Below are 13,425 nucleotides of genomic sequence, written 5' to 3' on the forward strand. Positions count from 1 at the left end.
ACAGTAACATAATAGTATTCTGATTAGTACATATACAGTAACATAATAGTATTCTGATTAGTACATATACAGTAACATAATAGTATTCTGATTAGTCAGTCCTGATTGAAATGTATACATAATTAGTCATCATTGATAAAAATTCCCTAAACATCTCCACTTTGACTCTGTACTGGTAAACCCTGTATATAGCCTCCAAATTGACTCTGTACCGGTACCCCCTGTATATAGCCTCCACATTGACTCTGTACCGGTATCCCCTGTATATAGCCTCCACATTGACTCTGTACCGGTACCCCCTGTATATAGCCTCCAAATTGACTCTGTACATGTACCCCCTGTATATAGACTCCACATTGACTCTGTACCGGTATCCCCTGTATATAGCCTCCACATTGAATCTGTACCGGTACCCCCTGTATATAGCCTCCACATTGACTCTGTACCGGTATCCCCTGTATATAGCCTCCACATTGAATCTGTACCGGTACCCCCTGTATATAGCCTCCACATTGACTCTGTACCGGTATCCCCTGTATATAGCCTCCACATTGACACATTGACTCTGTACCGGTATCCCCTGTATATAGCCTCCACATTGACTCTGTACCGGTATCCCCTGTATATAGCCTCCACATTGACTCTGTACCGGTATCCCCTGTATATAGCCTCCACATTGACACATTGACTCTGTACCGGTATCCCCTATATTTTCTTTAAACTGCATCGTTGGTTAAGGGCTTGTAAGTAAGAATTACACAATACAATTTGATTTTATTTGATTTGTAATGGCAGAAGGACGGCCTCATAGTAATGGGTGGAAGGAAGGAATGGAATCTAATTCCTGGTTTCCATGACACCGCTTCATTTTCTCCATTCCAGACATCCTCCCCTCACCAGCCTCCTGTGGTGTACAGAAATTTTGCATTTGGGTAAATTATTTTTGATGTGATATGAAAGTAGAGGGCTTTATGCTTCTAGAACCGTATCGTGATTCGAGAATCGATTCACGTTTAGATGGAATAAACCTTGTTGTTTGAGATGGCAAGACCATCGTGATTCGAGAATCGATTCACGTTTAGATGGAATAAACCTTGCTGTTTGAGATAGCAAGACCATCGTGATTCGAGAATCGATTCACATTTATATGGAGTTTACCTCTGAACATAGCAAAAGTCTGCTTTCGCAAGACCAGGTGAACGATGTAGCAACCAGAACAGCGGGGAATTGTACACGATCAGTCGACATTATCTCTCTCTCCATCTGTCTCTCCTTTTCCCTCAGGTTGAGAGTGTGTCTGTGGGTTTGTTTAACTTGGTTGGGTTGTTGTTGATCTTTATCCAGAGCAGGGAGCCTTTACACAATCTCCATCATCTGTCTGTCCATGATATCCCTCCACCCTGTGTTGTTGTGTTTCTCAGTTCAGTGACTCTGCAACTCTGCACGCAATGGGGGAGACGTGGGACTGTTCAGCACAGGTAACACATGAACACAGGCGAACACACACACACACACACACACATACTGCACTTCTGGCATTTGGAACATGATATCAACGTGTGTGTGTGTGTGTTTGTCTGTGTGTGTCTGTGTGTATGTCTCTGTGTGTGTCTGTGTGTATGTCTCTGTGTGTGTCTGTGTGTATGTCTCTGTGTGTGTCTGTGTGTATGTCCCTGTGTGTGTGGGTGTGTGTCCCTGTGTGTGTGTGTGTGTGTGTCCATGTGTGTGTGGCTGTGTCCCTGTTTGTGTGTGTCTGTGTGTGTAGGTGTGTGTGTCTGTGTGTGTGTGTCTGTGTGTGTGTCTGTGTGTGTGTAGGTGTGTGTCCCTGTTTGTGTGTGTGTGTGTGTGTGTGTGTGTGTGTGTGTGTGTGTGTGTGTGTGTGTGTGTGTGTGTGTGTGTGTGTGTGTGTGTGTGTGTGTGTGTGTGTGAGCAGAGGTCTAAGACACTGCATCTCAGTGATATGTCACTACAGACAACCTGGATCAAATCCAGACTGTATCACAACCCGCTGTGATTAGGAGTTCCATTGTCTAGTTAAACAAAGGTTAAATAAATGAATAAATACCTTTTGAATTCACTATAGTAGTTTAGGTAAAAGTTTAGCCAAAACCATGTAGATACCAACTCATCCTCATTGCCGCCCATATAAATGTGCCTAAATTTAGGCTAATGTTTATATGTGCATTTTACACTATGTTCTGGAAGAAAAAATCAGATGACAGTATAATGCTTTTATGGGTGCCATCCCCAAAACATAACACCAGAAAATGACAACTTCTAAATATTACGCAGCGAAAACAGCCGAATAAACATCAGACTATAGTAACCTCATTATAGGCCCATTAGATAACTATTAAAACGTTTAATTTAAAAACAATTAGATTAGATCATTACATAAATTATGACGGATTTGACGGATCAGCTTCTTTGAATGGGTGACAGTGACTGGGTCCTTGTGCTACACCCCGTGAGGTTCCATTGATCTGTTACCATAGCTACACTGTATGTATCTCTAGCAATGAACACCACAGTCAAACTTTGACTTGCTTCCTCCTCATGTACACAGGGTTTTGTTGTTGTTTTTCACACACACACACATACACACACACACACACACACACACACACACACACACACACACACACACACACACACACACACACACACACACACACACACACACACACACACACACACACACACACACACACACACACACACAGGTACAGACATGTCGCACACTCAGCTGTTCTGTATAAAAGACCATCCCTGGCTGTAGAGAGAAGCAGACAGACAAAGAGGAGGGAGAGAGAGACTTCATCACTGACTACAGATCTGAGGACAAACTCATCTGAAGAACCTCTCACACCAATGGAAAGAGGTGAGTGGATTTGTAACTGGGAAAGAACAGAAAGACCCAGACCTGTAGACTGTCTGCTCCTCATTAATACCTTACTTATCATCACTGACTCCAGACCTGTAGACTGTCTGCTCCTCATTAATACCTTACTTATCATCACTGACTCCAGACCTGTAGACTGTCTGCTCCTCATTAATACCTTACTTATCATCACTGACTCCAGACCTGTAGACTGTCTGCTCCTCATTAATACCTTACTTATCATCACTGACTCCAGACCTGTAGACTGTCTGCTCCTCATCAATACCTTACTTATCATCACTGACTCCAGACCTGTAGACTGTCTGCTCCTCATTAATACCTTACTTATCATCACTGACTCCAGACCTGTAGACTGTCTGCTCCTAATTAATACCTTAGTTATCATCACTGACTCCAGACCTGTAGACTGTCTGCTCCTCATTAATACCTTACTTATCATCACTGACTCCAGACCTGTAGACTGTCTGCTCCTCATTAATACCTTACTTATCATCACTGACTCCAGACCTGTAGACTGTATGCTCCTCATTAATACCTTACTTATCATCACTGACTCCAGACCTGTAGACTGTCTGCTCCTAATTAATACCTTACTTATCATCACTGACTCCAGACCTGTAGACTGTCTGCTCCTCATTAATACCTTACTTATCATCACTGACTCCAGACCTGTAGACTGTCTGCTCCTCATTAATACCTTACTTATCATCACTGACTCCAGACCTGTAGACTGTCTGCTCCTAATTAATACCTTACTTATCATCACTGACTCCAGACCTGTAGACTGTCTGCTCCTCATTAATACCTTACTTATCATCACTGACTCCAGACCTGTAGACTGTCTGCTCCTCATTAATACCTTACTTATAATCACTGACTCCAGACCTGTAGACTGTCTGCTCCTCATTAATACCTTACTTATCATCACTGACTCCAGACCTGTAGACTGTCTGCTCCTCATTAATACCTTACTTATCATCACTGACTCCAGACCTGTAGACTGTCTGCTCCTAATTAATACCTTACTTATCATCACTGACTCAAGACCTGTAGACTGCCTGCTCCTCATTAATACCTTACTTATCATCACTGACTCCAGACCTGTAGACTGTCTGCTCCTCATTAATACCTTACTTATCATCACTGACTCCAGACCTGTAGACTGTCTGCTCCTAATTAATACCTTACTTATCATCACTGACTCCAGACCTGTAGACTGTCTGCTCCTCATTAATACCTTACTTATCATCACTGACTCCAGATCTGTAGACTGTCTGCACCTAATTAATACCTTACTTATCATCACTGACTCCAGACCTGTAGACTGTCTGCTCCTCATTAATACCTTACTTATCATCACTGACTCCAGACCTGTAGACTGTCTGCTCCTAATTAATACCTTACTTATCATCACTGACTCCAGACCTGTAGACTGTCTGCTCCTCATTAATACCTTACTTATCATCACTGACTCCAGACCTGTAGACTGTCTGCTCCTCATTAATACCTTACTTATCATCACTGACTCCAGACCTGTAGACTGTCTGCTCCTAATTAATACCGTACTTATCATCACTGACTCCAGACCTGTAGACTGTCTGCTCCTCATTAATACCTTACTTATCATCACTGACTCCAGACCTGTAGACTGTCTGCTCCTAATTAATACCTTACTTATCATCACTGACTCCAGACCTGTAGACTGTCTGCTCCTCATTAATACCTTACTTATCATCACTGACTCCAGACCTGTAGACTGTATGCTCCTCATTAATACCTTACTTATCATCACTGACTCCAGACCTGTAGACTGTCTGCTCCTAATTAATACCTTACTTATCATCACTGACTCCAGACCTGTAGACTGTCTGCTCCTAATTAATACCTTACTTATCATCACTGACTCCAGACCTGTAGACTGTCTGCTCCTCATTAATACCTTACTTATCATCACTGACTCCAGACCTGTAGACTGTCTGCTCCTCATCACTGACTCCAGACCTGTAGACTGTCTGCTCCTAATTAATACCTTACTTATCATCACTGACTCCAGACCTGTAGACTGTCTGCTCCTCATTAATACCTTACTTATCATCACTGACTCCAGATCTGTCTGCACCTAAAAGCCTTAGGTCTGACTCCAAGCCATTATTAACCATACAGGAAGTGTGGTGGGAAATGTTGTTGTCTGAAGAGAAAGCCTTGCCATTGTACATTTTGTGCTTGTTCTCTCTCACTCTATTGTGGTTTGTGCAGGTGACTGTGATCTCCTCAGACCAATTGGCAGAACAGCCCAGTTCTGGAATCACAAGCAGGATGATTGATTCTGCACATTCTATGGGAAGGCGTGAGGGAATTTCTCATCTGACGAAAAGACGACTAGGACCCGCCCAGACCATACCTTGACTGTGAACTGCCCGGGAGGAGACATATCATAAGTGAACAATAGAGGGACACATCTACTAACTTTTCAGTAAGTCAATCTAAATGAATTTTTATTTAAAAAAAATAAAAAAAATAAAAATCAAACTAAACCTTAAAAATGAAGTAAATGGAAAGATACCATAGTCTTAGAGGCTACAGTTTCTCACCTTGGTCCGGCGCCGACAGAGATGGCCGCCTCGCTTCGCGTTCCTAGGAAACTATGCAGTTTTTAGTTTTTTTACGTGTTATTTCTTACACTAGTACCCCAGGTCATCTTAGGTTTCATCACATACAGCCGAGAAGAACTACTGAATATAAGATCAGCGTCAACTCACCACCAGTACGACCAAGAATATGTTTTTCGCGATGCGGATCCTGTGTTCTGCCTTACAACCAGCGCCACGGGATGGTTCCCATGCAGCGACCCAAAAAAACGACTCAGAAAAAGAGGGAAACGAAGCGGTCTTCTGGTCAGACTCCGGAGACGGGCACATCGTGCACCACTCCCTAGCATTCTTCTTGCCAATGTCCAGTCTCTTGACAACAAGGTTGATGAAATCCGAGCAAGGGTAGCATTCCAGAGGGACATCAGAGACTGTAACGTTCTCTGTTTCACGGAAACGTGGCTCACTGGAGAGACGCAATCCGAAGCGGTGCAGCCAGCGGGTTTCTCCACGCATCGCGCGGACAGAAACGAACATCTTTCTGGTAAGAAGAGGGGCGGGGGCGTATGCCTTATGGCCAACGTGACATGGTGTGATGAAAGAAACATACAGGAACTCAAATCCTTCTGTTCACCTGATTTAGAATTCCTCACAATCAAATGTAGACCGCATTATCTACCAAGAGAATTCTCTTCGATTATAATCACAGCCGTATATATCCCCCCCAAGCAGACACATCGATGGCTCTGAACGAACTTTATTTAACTCTCTGCAAACTGGAAACGATTTATCCGGAGGCTGCATTCATTGTAGCTGGGGATTTTAACAAGGCTAATCTGAAAACAAGACTCCCTAAATTTTATCAGCATATCGATTGCGCAACCAGGGGTGGAAAGACCCTGGATCATTGTTACTCTAACTTCCGCGACGCATATAACGCCCTGCCCCGCCCCCCTTTCGGAAAAGCTGACCACGACTCCATTTTGTTGATCCCTGCCTACAGACAGAAACTAAAACAAGAAGCTCCCACGCTGAGGTCTGTCCAACGCTGGTCCGACCAAGCTGACTCCACACTCCAAGACTGCTTCCATCACGTGGACTGGGAGATGTTTCGTATTGCGTCAGCCAACAACATTGACGAATACGCTGATTCGGTGTGCGAGTTCATTAGAACGTGCGTTGAAGATGTCGTTCCCATAGCAACGATTAAAACATTCCCCAACCAGAAACCGTGGATTGATGGCAGCATTCGTGTGGAACTGAAGGCGCGAACCACTGCTTTTAATCAGGGCAAGGTGTCTGGTAACATGACTGAATACAAACAGCGCAGCTATTCCCTTCGCAAGGCTATCAAACAAGCTAAGCGCCAGTACAGAGACAAAGTAGAATCTCAATTCAACGGCTCAGACACAAGAGGCATGTGGCAGGGTCTACAGTCAATCACGGACTACAGGAAGAAACCCAGCCCAGTCACGGACCAGGATGTCTTGCTCCCAGGCAGACTAAACAACTTTTTTGCCCGCTTTGAGGACAATACAGTGCCACTGACACGGCCTGCAACGAAAACATGCGGTCTCTCCTTCACTGCAGCCGAAGTGAGTAAGACATTTAAACGTGTTAACCCTCGCAAGGCTGCAGGCCCAGACGGCATCCCCAGCCGCGCCCTCAGAGCATGCGCAGACCAGCTGGCCGGTGTGTTTACGGACATATTCAACCAATCCCTATACCAGTCTGCTGTTCCCACATGCTTCAAGAGGGCCACCATTGTTCCTGTTCCCAAGAAAGCTAAGGTAACTGAGCTAAACGACTACCGCCCCGTAGCACTCACATCCGTCATCATGAAGTGCTTTGAGAGACTAGTCAAGGACCATATCACCTCCACCCTACCTGACACCCTTGACCCACTCCAATTTGCTTACCGCCCAAATAGGTCCACAGACGATGCAATCTCAACCACACTGCACACTGCCCTAACCCATCTGGACAAGAGGAATACCTATGTGAGAATGCTGTTCATCGACTACAGCTCGGCATTCAACACCATAGTACCCTCCAAGCTCGTCATCAAGCTCGAGACCCTGGGTCTCGACCCCGCCCTGTGCAACTGGGTACTGGACTTCCTGACGGGCCGCCCCCAGGTGGTGAGGGTAGGCAACAACATCTCCTCCCCGCTGATCCTCAACACTGGGGCCCCACAAGGGTGCGTTCTGAGCCCTCTCCTGTACTCCCTGTTCACCCACGACTGCGTGGCCACGCACGCCTCCAACTCAATCATCAAGTTTGCCGACGACACAACAGTGGTAGGCTTGATTACCAACAACGACGAGACGGCCTACAGGGAGGAGGTGAGGGCCCTCGGAGTGTGGTGTCAGGAAAATAACCTCACACTCAACGTCAACAAAACTAGGAGATGATTGTGGACTTCAGGAAACAGCAGAGGGAACACCCCCCCATCCACATCGATGGAACAGTAGTGGAGAGGGTAGCAAGTTTTAAGTTCCTCGGCATACACATCACAGACAAACTGAATTGGTCCACTCACACAGACAGCATCGTGAGGAAGGCGTAGCAGCGCCTCTTCAACCTCAGGAGGCTGAAGAAATTCGGCTTGTCACCAAAAGCACTCACAAACTTCTACAGATGCACAATCGAGAGCATCCTGGCGGGCTGTATCACCGCCTGGTATGGCAACTGCACCGCCCTCAACCGTAAGGCTCTCCAGAGGGTAGTGAGGTCTGCACAACGCATCACCGGGGGCAAACTACCTGCCCTCCAGGACACCTACACCACCCGATGCTACAGGAAGGCCATAAAGATCATCAAGGACATCAACCACCCGAGCCACTGCCTGTTCACCCCGCTGTCATCCAGAAGGCGAGGTCAGTACAGGTGCATCAAAGCTGGGACCGAGAGACTGAAAAACAGCTTCTATCTCAAGGCCATCAGACTGTTAAACAGCCACCACTAACATTGAGTGGCTACTGCCAACACACTGTCAATGCCACTGACTCTACTCCAGCCACTTTAATCATGGGAATTGATGGGAAATGATGTAAATATATCACTAGCCACTTTAAACAATGCTACCTTATATAATGTTACTTACCCTACATTATTCATCTCATATGCATACGTAGATACTGTACTCTATATCATCGACTGCATCCTTATGTAATACATGTATCACTAGCCACTTTAACTATGCCACTTTGTTTACATACTCATCTCATTTGTATGTACTGTACTCGATACCATCTACTGTATCTTGCCTATGCTCCTCTGTACCATCACTCATTCATATATCCTTATGTACATATTCTTTATCCCCTTACACTGTGTATAAGACAGTAGTTTTGGAATTGTTAGTTAGATTACTTGTTGGTTATTACTGCATTGTCGGAACTAGAAGCACAAGCATTTCGCTACACTCGCATTAACATCTGCTAACCATGTGTATGTGACAAATAAAATTTGATTTGATTTGATTTAAACACGTGGGCAGGAATAGCCCCGTTGTCTATAGGCATTGATGTGTAGTGTCTACGTGGTCTGAGAGCCACTGGTAAATAGTAAATAGCGCAAGGTGTTATTATATATGCATAGGAAGTAGCTGCAAGAGAACCGTTGAAGATACATATGGAGTAATACTGGGTGTGTTTGGGCACGAAGGGAATGTGGATGTGTGAGTATGGATATTACATGTTAACCCTTCAATGCTTCTCCCTAAAGCAGATGCCGGTGAAGACCATGACTGTGACCTAGCCATTGCCGTTGACTGTAGCCCTAGGTTGGACTTGAGAGACACCACCTTAGACTAATGACTAATACACCTTTTCCCCCAGAACAGGTTGTCCCTGCAAGGAACGGAGGAAGACATTGTAGAGAATTGAGTCCCCCTTAATAGTATTCTTAAGACTCGTTTCCGACGGGTGAAGGCGTCTTTGCCGAACCTAGCAGGTGGAGCCGAACACTGTTTGAACCCAGGTGACTTCAGAAGAAAGAGTTGGATCGACCCCCGTCGATATCAAGTTCTTCAAGAAGTTCTTCAAGCGGTGAAGGTTGCTGAGAGAGATACCTAGATCCACGTGTCACACTGCAGACGAGTTCCTGATCCAGGAGAAGATGAGGCCTCACCAGTCCCGGCGGTGCCGTGCGGCCCTCTTCTGCATTAGCACAGGAATGCTAATAGGAACAGTAGGCTGTCTTCTTGTAGGAAACCCGACAGAGGGTCAAATGAGTCCTGAGCCAAAGGGGCAAACACAGGCCTGGAATAGTGGCCCAGAAGTAGATGGTCACCGTAGAAGGAGAGCCCTGCTTGGCCCTCACAACCATGAGGACAATTTGTTCTTATCTAGAGCACAAATGGTTGCCAACCTGACATCCAAAGGAAAGGACTGTTGGGTGTGTGGGTTGAGTCCAGTGAAGGTAGGGGCAGGCTTCCCCCTTGTAGGAGTCCCGATAGGGGTGAACTTTACTATAGCATTGGCAGGAAAAATACCTTTTTACACTATGACCAACAATGTTAAGGTATATAATCAACCCAATATATTCTGTTATGTGAGACCTGATAATGTTTCACTCCCACCCATTTCAGTGGCTGGGGTGACGACTGCCCCTTGGTGTATTAGAGGATATGGAGATCACTATTTGGGGGAATTTAAATGTAATTGTACAATGAATATTAATGGATCAAATGTTTGCAATTTAAAGGTGATACAGGAGAATGGTCAGGTTGCTAAGGAACCGTTTACAATTTGGTCTGACAAACATAGAACAACTCTGAGAGGAGCCCCTAATGGCACCTACTGGTTGTGTGGTAAGATGGCTTACCATAGCCTTCCCCTGAACTGGGGAGGTACTTGTACTGTTGGGTTTGTGGTGACAGCAATGAGAACCGTTCCAAACAATGACCAGAATCTGAAGGCTCTCTTTAGAGACTACAAACCTCCTGGGATGAGGAGAGATAAGAGGTCTCTGGCTGACGTCACTCACACTCAGGCACCTGCCTCCAGGTTCTTTGACGGGTTTTTCCCTGGGTATGGAGTTGCAGGTGCCCAAGACCAAATTCGTGATATCTCTAGACACGTAGAGAAAATTGGCAATGCTACTCGAAATGCCCTGAAACAATTGAATGGGGAACTAAAAGAATTGGCTGAAATGACTCTTCAGAACAGAGAGGCTCTTGACTATCTTTTGGCAGTTCAAGGGGGCACTTGTGCAATCATTGGCGATGAATGTTGTACTTTTGTCCCAGGTCGCTCTTCTAATGTGACTGATCTTGCCCAATACATTGCCACTGTTGCTAAAAATAATTCCCCACAACTAGAGCGGACGCATGCAACTTGGTTGGAATCCCTGTTGGGAAGTTGGGGATCTCATATTGACCAATGGGCTGCAGCGTGTGTTTTTTGCTTAGTCTGCATAATTGTATTATTAACATGCCATAAGGCTATCTAACAGGTTGTAAGGCTATCTAACAGGCCGTAAGGCTATCTAACAGGCTGTAAGGCTGTCTAACAGGGCGTAAGGCTGTCTAACAGGCCGTAAGGCTATCTAACAGGCCGTAAGGCTATCTAACAGGCTGTACGGCTATCTAACAGGCCGTACGGCTATCTAACAGGCCGTACGGCTATCTAACAGGCCGTACGGCTATCTAACAGGCCGTAAGGCTATCTAACAGGCCGTAAGGCTATCTAACAGGCCGTAAGGCTATCTAACAGGCCGTAAGTAAGGCTATCTAACAGGCCGTAAGGCTATCCAACATGCTGTAAGGCTATCTAACAGGCTGTAAGGCTATCTAACAGGCTGTAAGGCTATCCAACAGGCTGTAAGGCTATCCAACAGGCATAATGCTATCTAACAGGCTGTACGGCTATCTAACATGCTGTAAGGCTATCCAACAGGCCGTACGGCTATCTAACAGGCTGTAAGGCTATCTAACAGGCTGTAAGGCTATCTAACAGGCTGTAAGGCTATCTGACAGGCTGTAAGTCTATCTAACAGGCTGTACGGCTATCTAACATGCTGTAAGGCTATCCAACAGGCCGTACGGCTATCTAACAGGCCGTACGGCTATCTAACAGGCCGTACGGCTATCTAACAGGCCGTAAGGCTATCTAACAGGCCGTAAGGCTATCTAACAGGCCGTAAGGCTATCTAACAGGCCGTAAGTAAGGCTATCTAACAGGCCGTAAGGCTATCCAACATGCTGTAAGGCTATCTAACAGGCTGTAAGGCTATCTAACAGGCTGTAAGGCTATCCAACAGGCTGTAAGGCTATCCAACAGGCATAATGCTATCTAACAGGCTGTACGGCTATCTAACATGCTGTAAGGCTATCCAACAGGCCGTACGGCTATCTAACAGGCTGTAAGGCTATCTAACAGGCTGTAAGGCTATCTAACAGGCTGTAAGGCTATCTAACAGGCTGTAAGGCTATCTGAGAGGCTGTAAGTCTATCTAACAGGCTGTACGGCTATCTAACATGCTGTAAGGCTATCCAACAGGCCGTACGGCTATCTAACAGGCTGTAAGGCTATCTAACAGGCTGTAAGGCTATCTAACAGGCTGTAAGGCTATCTAACAGGCTGTAAGGCTATCTGACAGGCTGTAAGTCTATCTAACAGGCTGTACGGCTATCTAACAGGCTGTAAGGCTATCTAACAGGCTGTAAGGCTATCTAACAGGCTGTACGGCTATCTAACAGGCTGTAAGGCTATCTGACAGGCTGTAAGGCTATTCTCCCTGTCTAATACGGTCTCAGCAGCACTCGTGTTTAATGCTCTTCAAGAGGATGGTGCCGATGCTGGTTGAGCTTCCCTTTCCCACTGTAGATTGAGACGATGAGTAATAACTGAAGGTTGTTTTTGTTTGACAAGTTTAGAAGGTTTAAAGTTGATCTATATTAACACCATTGTGGTAAGGGCTATGGAAACAATGGGTAAACATTTGAGCTACAAATCCCTTGTGTGTGTATTTTTTGATAGATTCACTCTCGTTGATAAAAGTATAACCTTGACTGTAGATTTTAGGTTTATTATGATGATAGTATTTCCGTATAATGAACTTGTGTAATGAAGCATGTGTGTAAGTGTATGTAGCATGTGTGTAAGTGTATGTAGCATGTGTGTAAGTGTATGTAGCATGTGTGTAAGTGTGATGAAGCATGTTTGTAAGTGTATGAAGCATGTGTGTAAGTGTGATGAAGCATGTGTGTAAGTGTGATGAAGCGAAGCTCTTAATTTAAACCGTTCTACTGCCATGGCTTTACAAGTGTTACACTTATGGAATACGGATAGGTTATAATTTCGATTGTACAACCCAGAATGAAGGGTTTGAAGGGATAAAGTGGCGTTTTATGAGTTGATTTCAGTGTTTTTGATAGGACCTCCTTTGATAGTTTAAGCCTTTAATCTAACGCTCACCTTAACATTTTACAATAGTTATCACAGAGTGATAAGAGAAGATGTGGTGGGAAATGTTGTTGTCTGAAGAGATAGCCTTGCATATTGTACATCTTGGTCTTGGTCTACTACACCTGTTGTAATTCAGCATTTCACTGTAAGGTCTCTACACCTGTTGTATTCAGCATTTCACTGTAAGGTCTACTACACCTGTTGTAATTCAGCATTTCACTGTAAGGTCTACTACACCTGTTGTATTCAGTATTTCACTGTAAGGTCTACTACACCTGTTGTATTCAGTATTTCACTGTAAGGTCTACTACACCTGTTGTATTCAGCATTTCACTGTAAGGTCTCTACACCTGTTGTATTCAGCATTTCACTGTAAGGTCTCTACACCTGTTGTATTCAGCATTTCACTGTAAGGTCTACTCCACCTGTTGTATTCAGCATTTCACTGTAAGGTCTCTACACCTGTTGTATTCAGCATTTCACTGTAAGGTCTCTACACCTGTTGTATTCAGCATTTCAC

General features: G+C 44.9%; 1 protein-coding gene across 1 annotated transcript; it reads left to right on the plus strand.

The window, feature by feature from the left end:
• The first annotated feature begins 2,794 nt into the window (after nt 1-2,794).
• Nucleotides 2,795-13,053, plus strand: LOC116366141 (syncytin-B-like). The gene is made up of 3 exons (XM_031818375.1): nt 2,795-2,881; nt 5,159-5,375; nt 9,333-13,053. The coding sequence occupies exon 3, from the start codon at nt 9,613-9,615 to the stop codon at nt 10,945-10,947; it is 1,335 nt and encodes a 444-aa protein (XP_031674235.1). The 5' UTR covers nt 2,795-2,881; nt 5,159-5,375; nt 9,333-9,612; the 3' UTR covers nt 10,948-13,053.
• Nucleotides 13,054-13,425: the final 372 nt, after the last annotated feature.

This window comes from Oncorhynchus kisutch, unplaced genomic scaffold, assembly GCF_002021735.2.
Source record: "Oncorhynchus kisutch isolate 150728-3 unplaced genomic scaffold, Okis_V2 scaffold1353, whole genome shotgun sequence".
Lineage (NCBI taxonomy): Eukaryota > Metazoa > Chordata > Actinopteri > Salmoniformes > Salmonidae > Oncorhynchus > Oncorhynchus kisutch.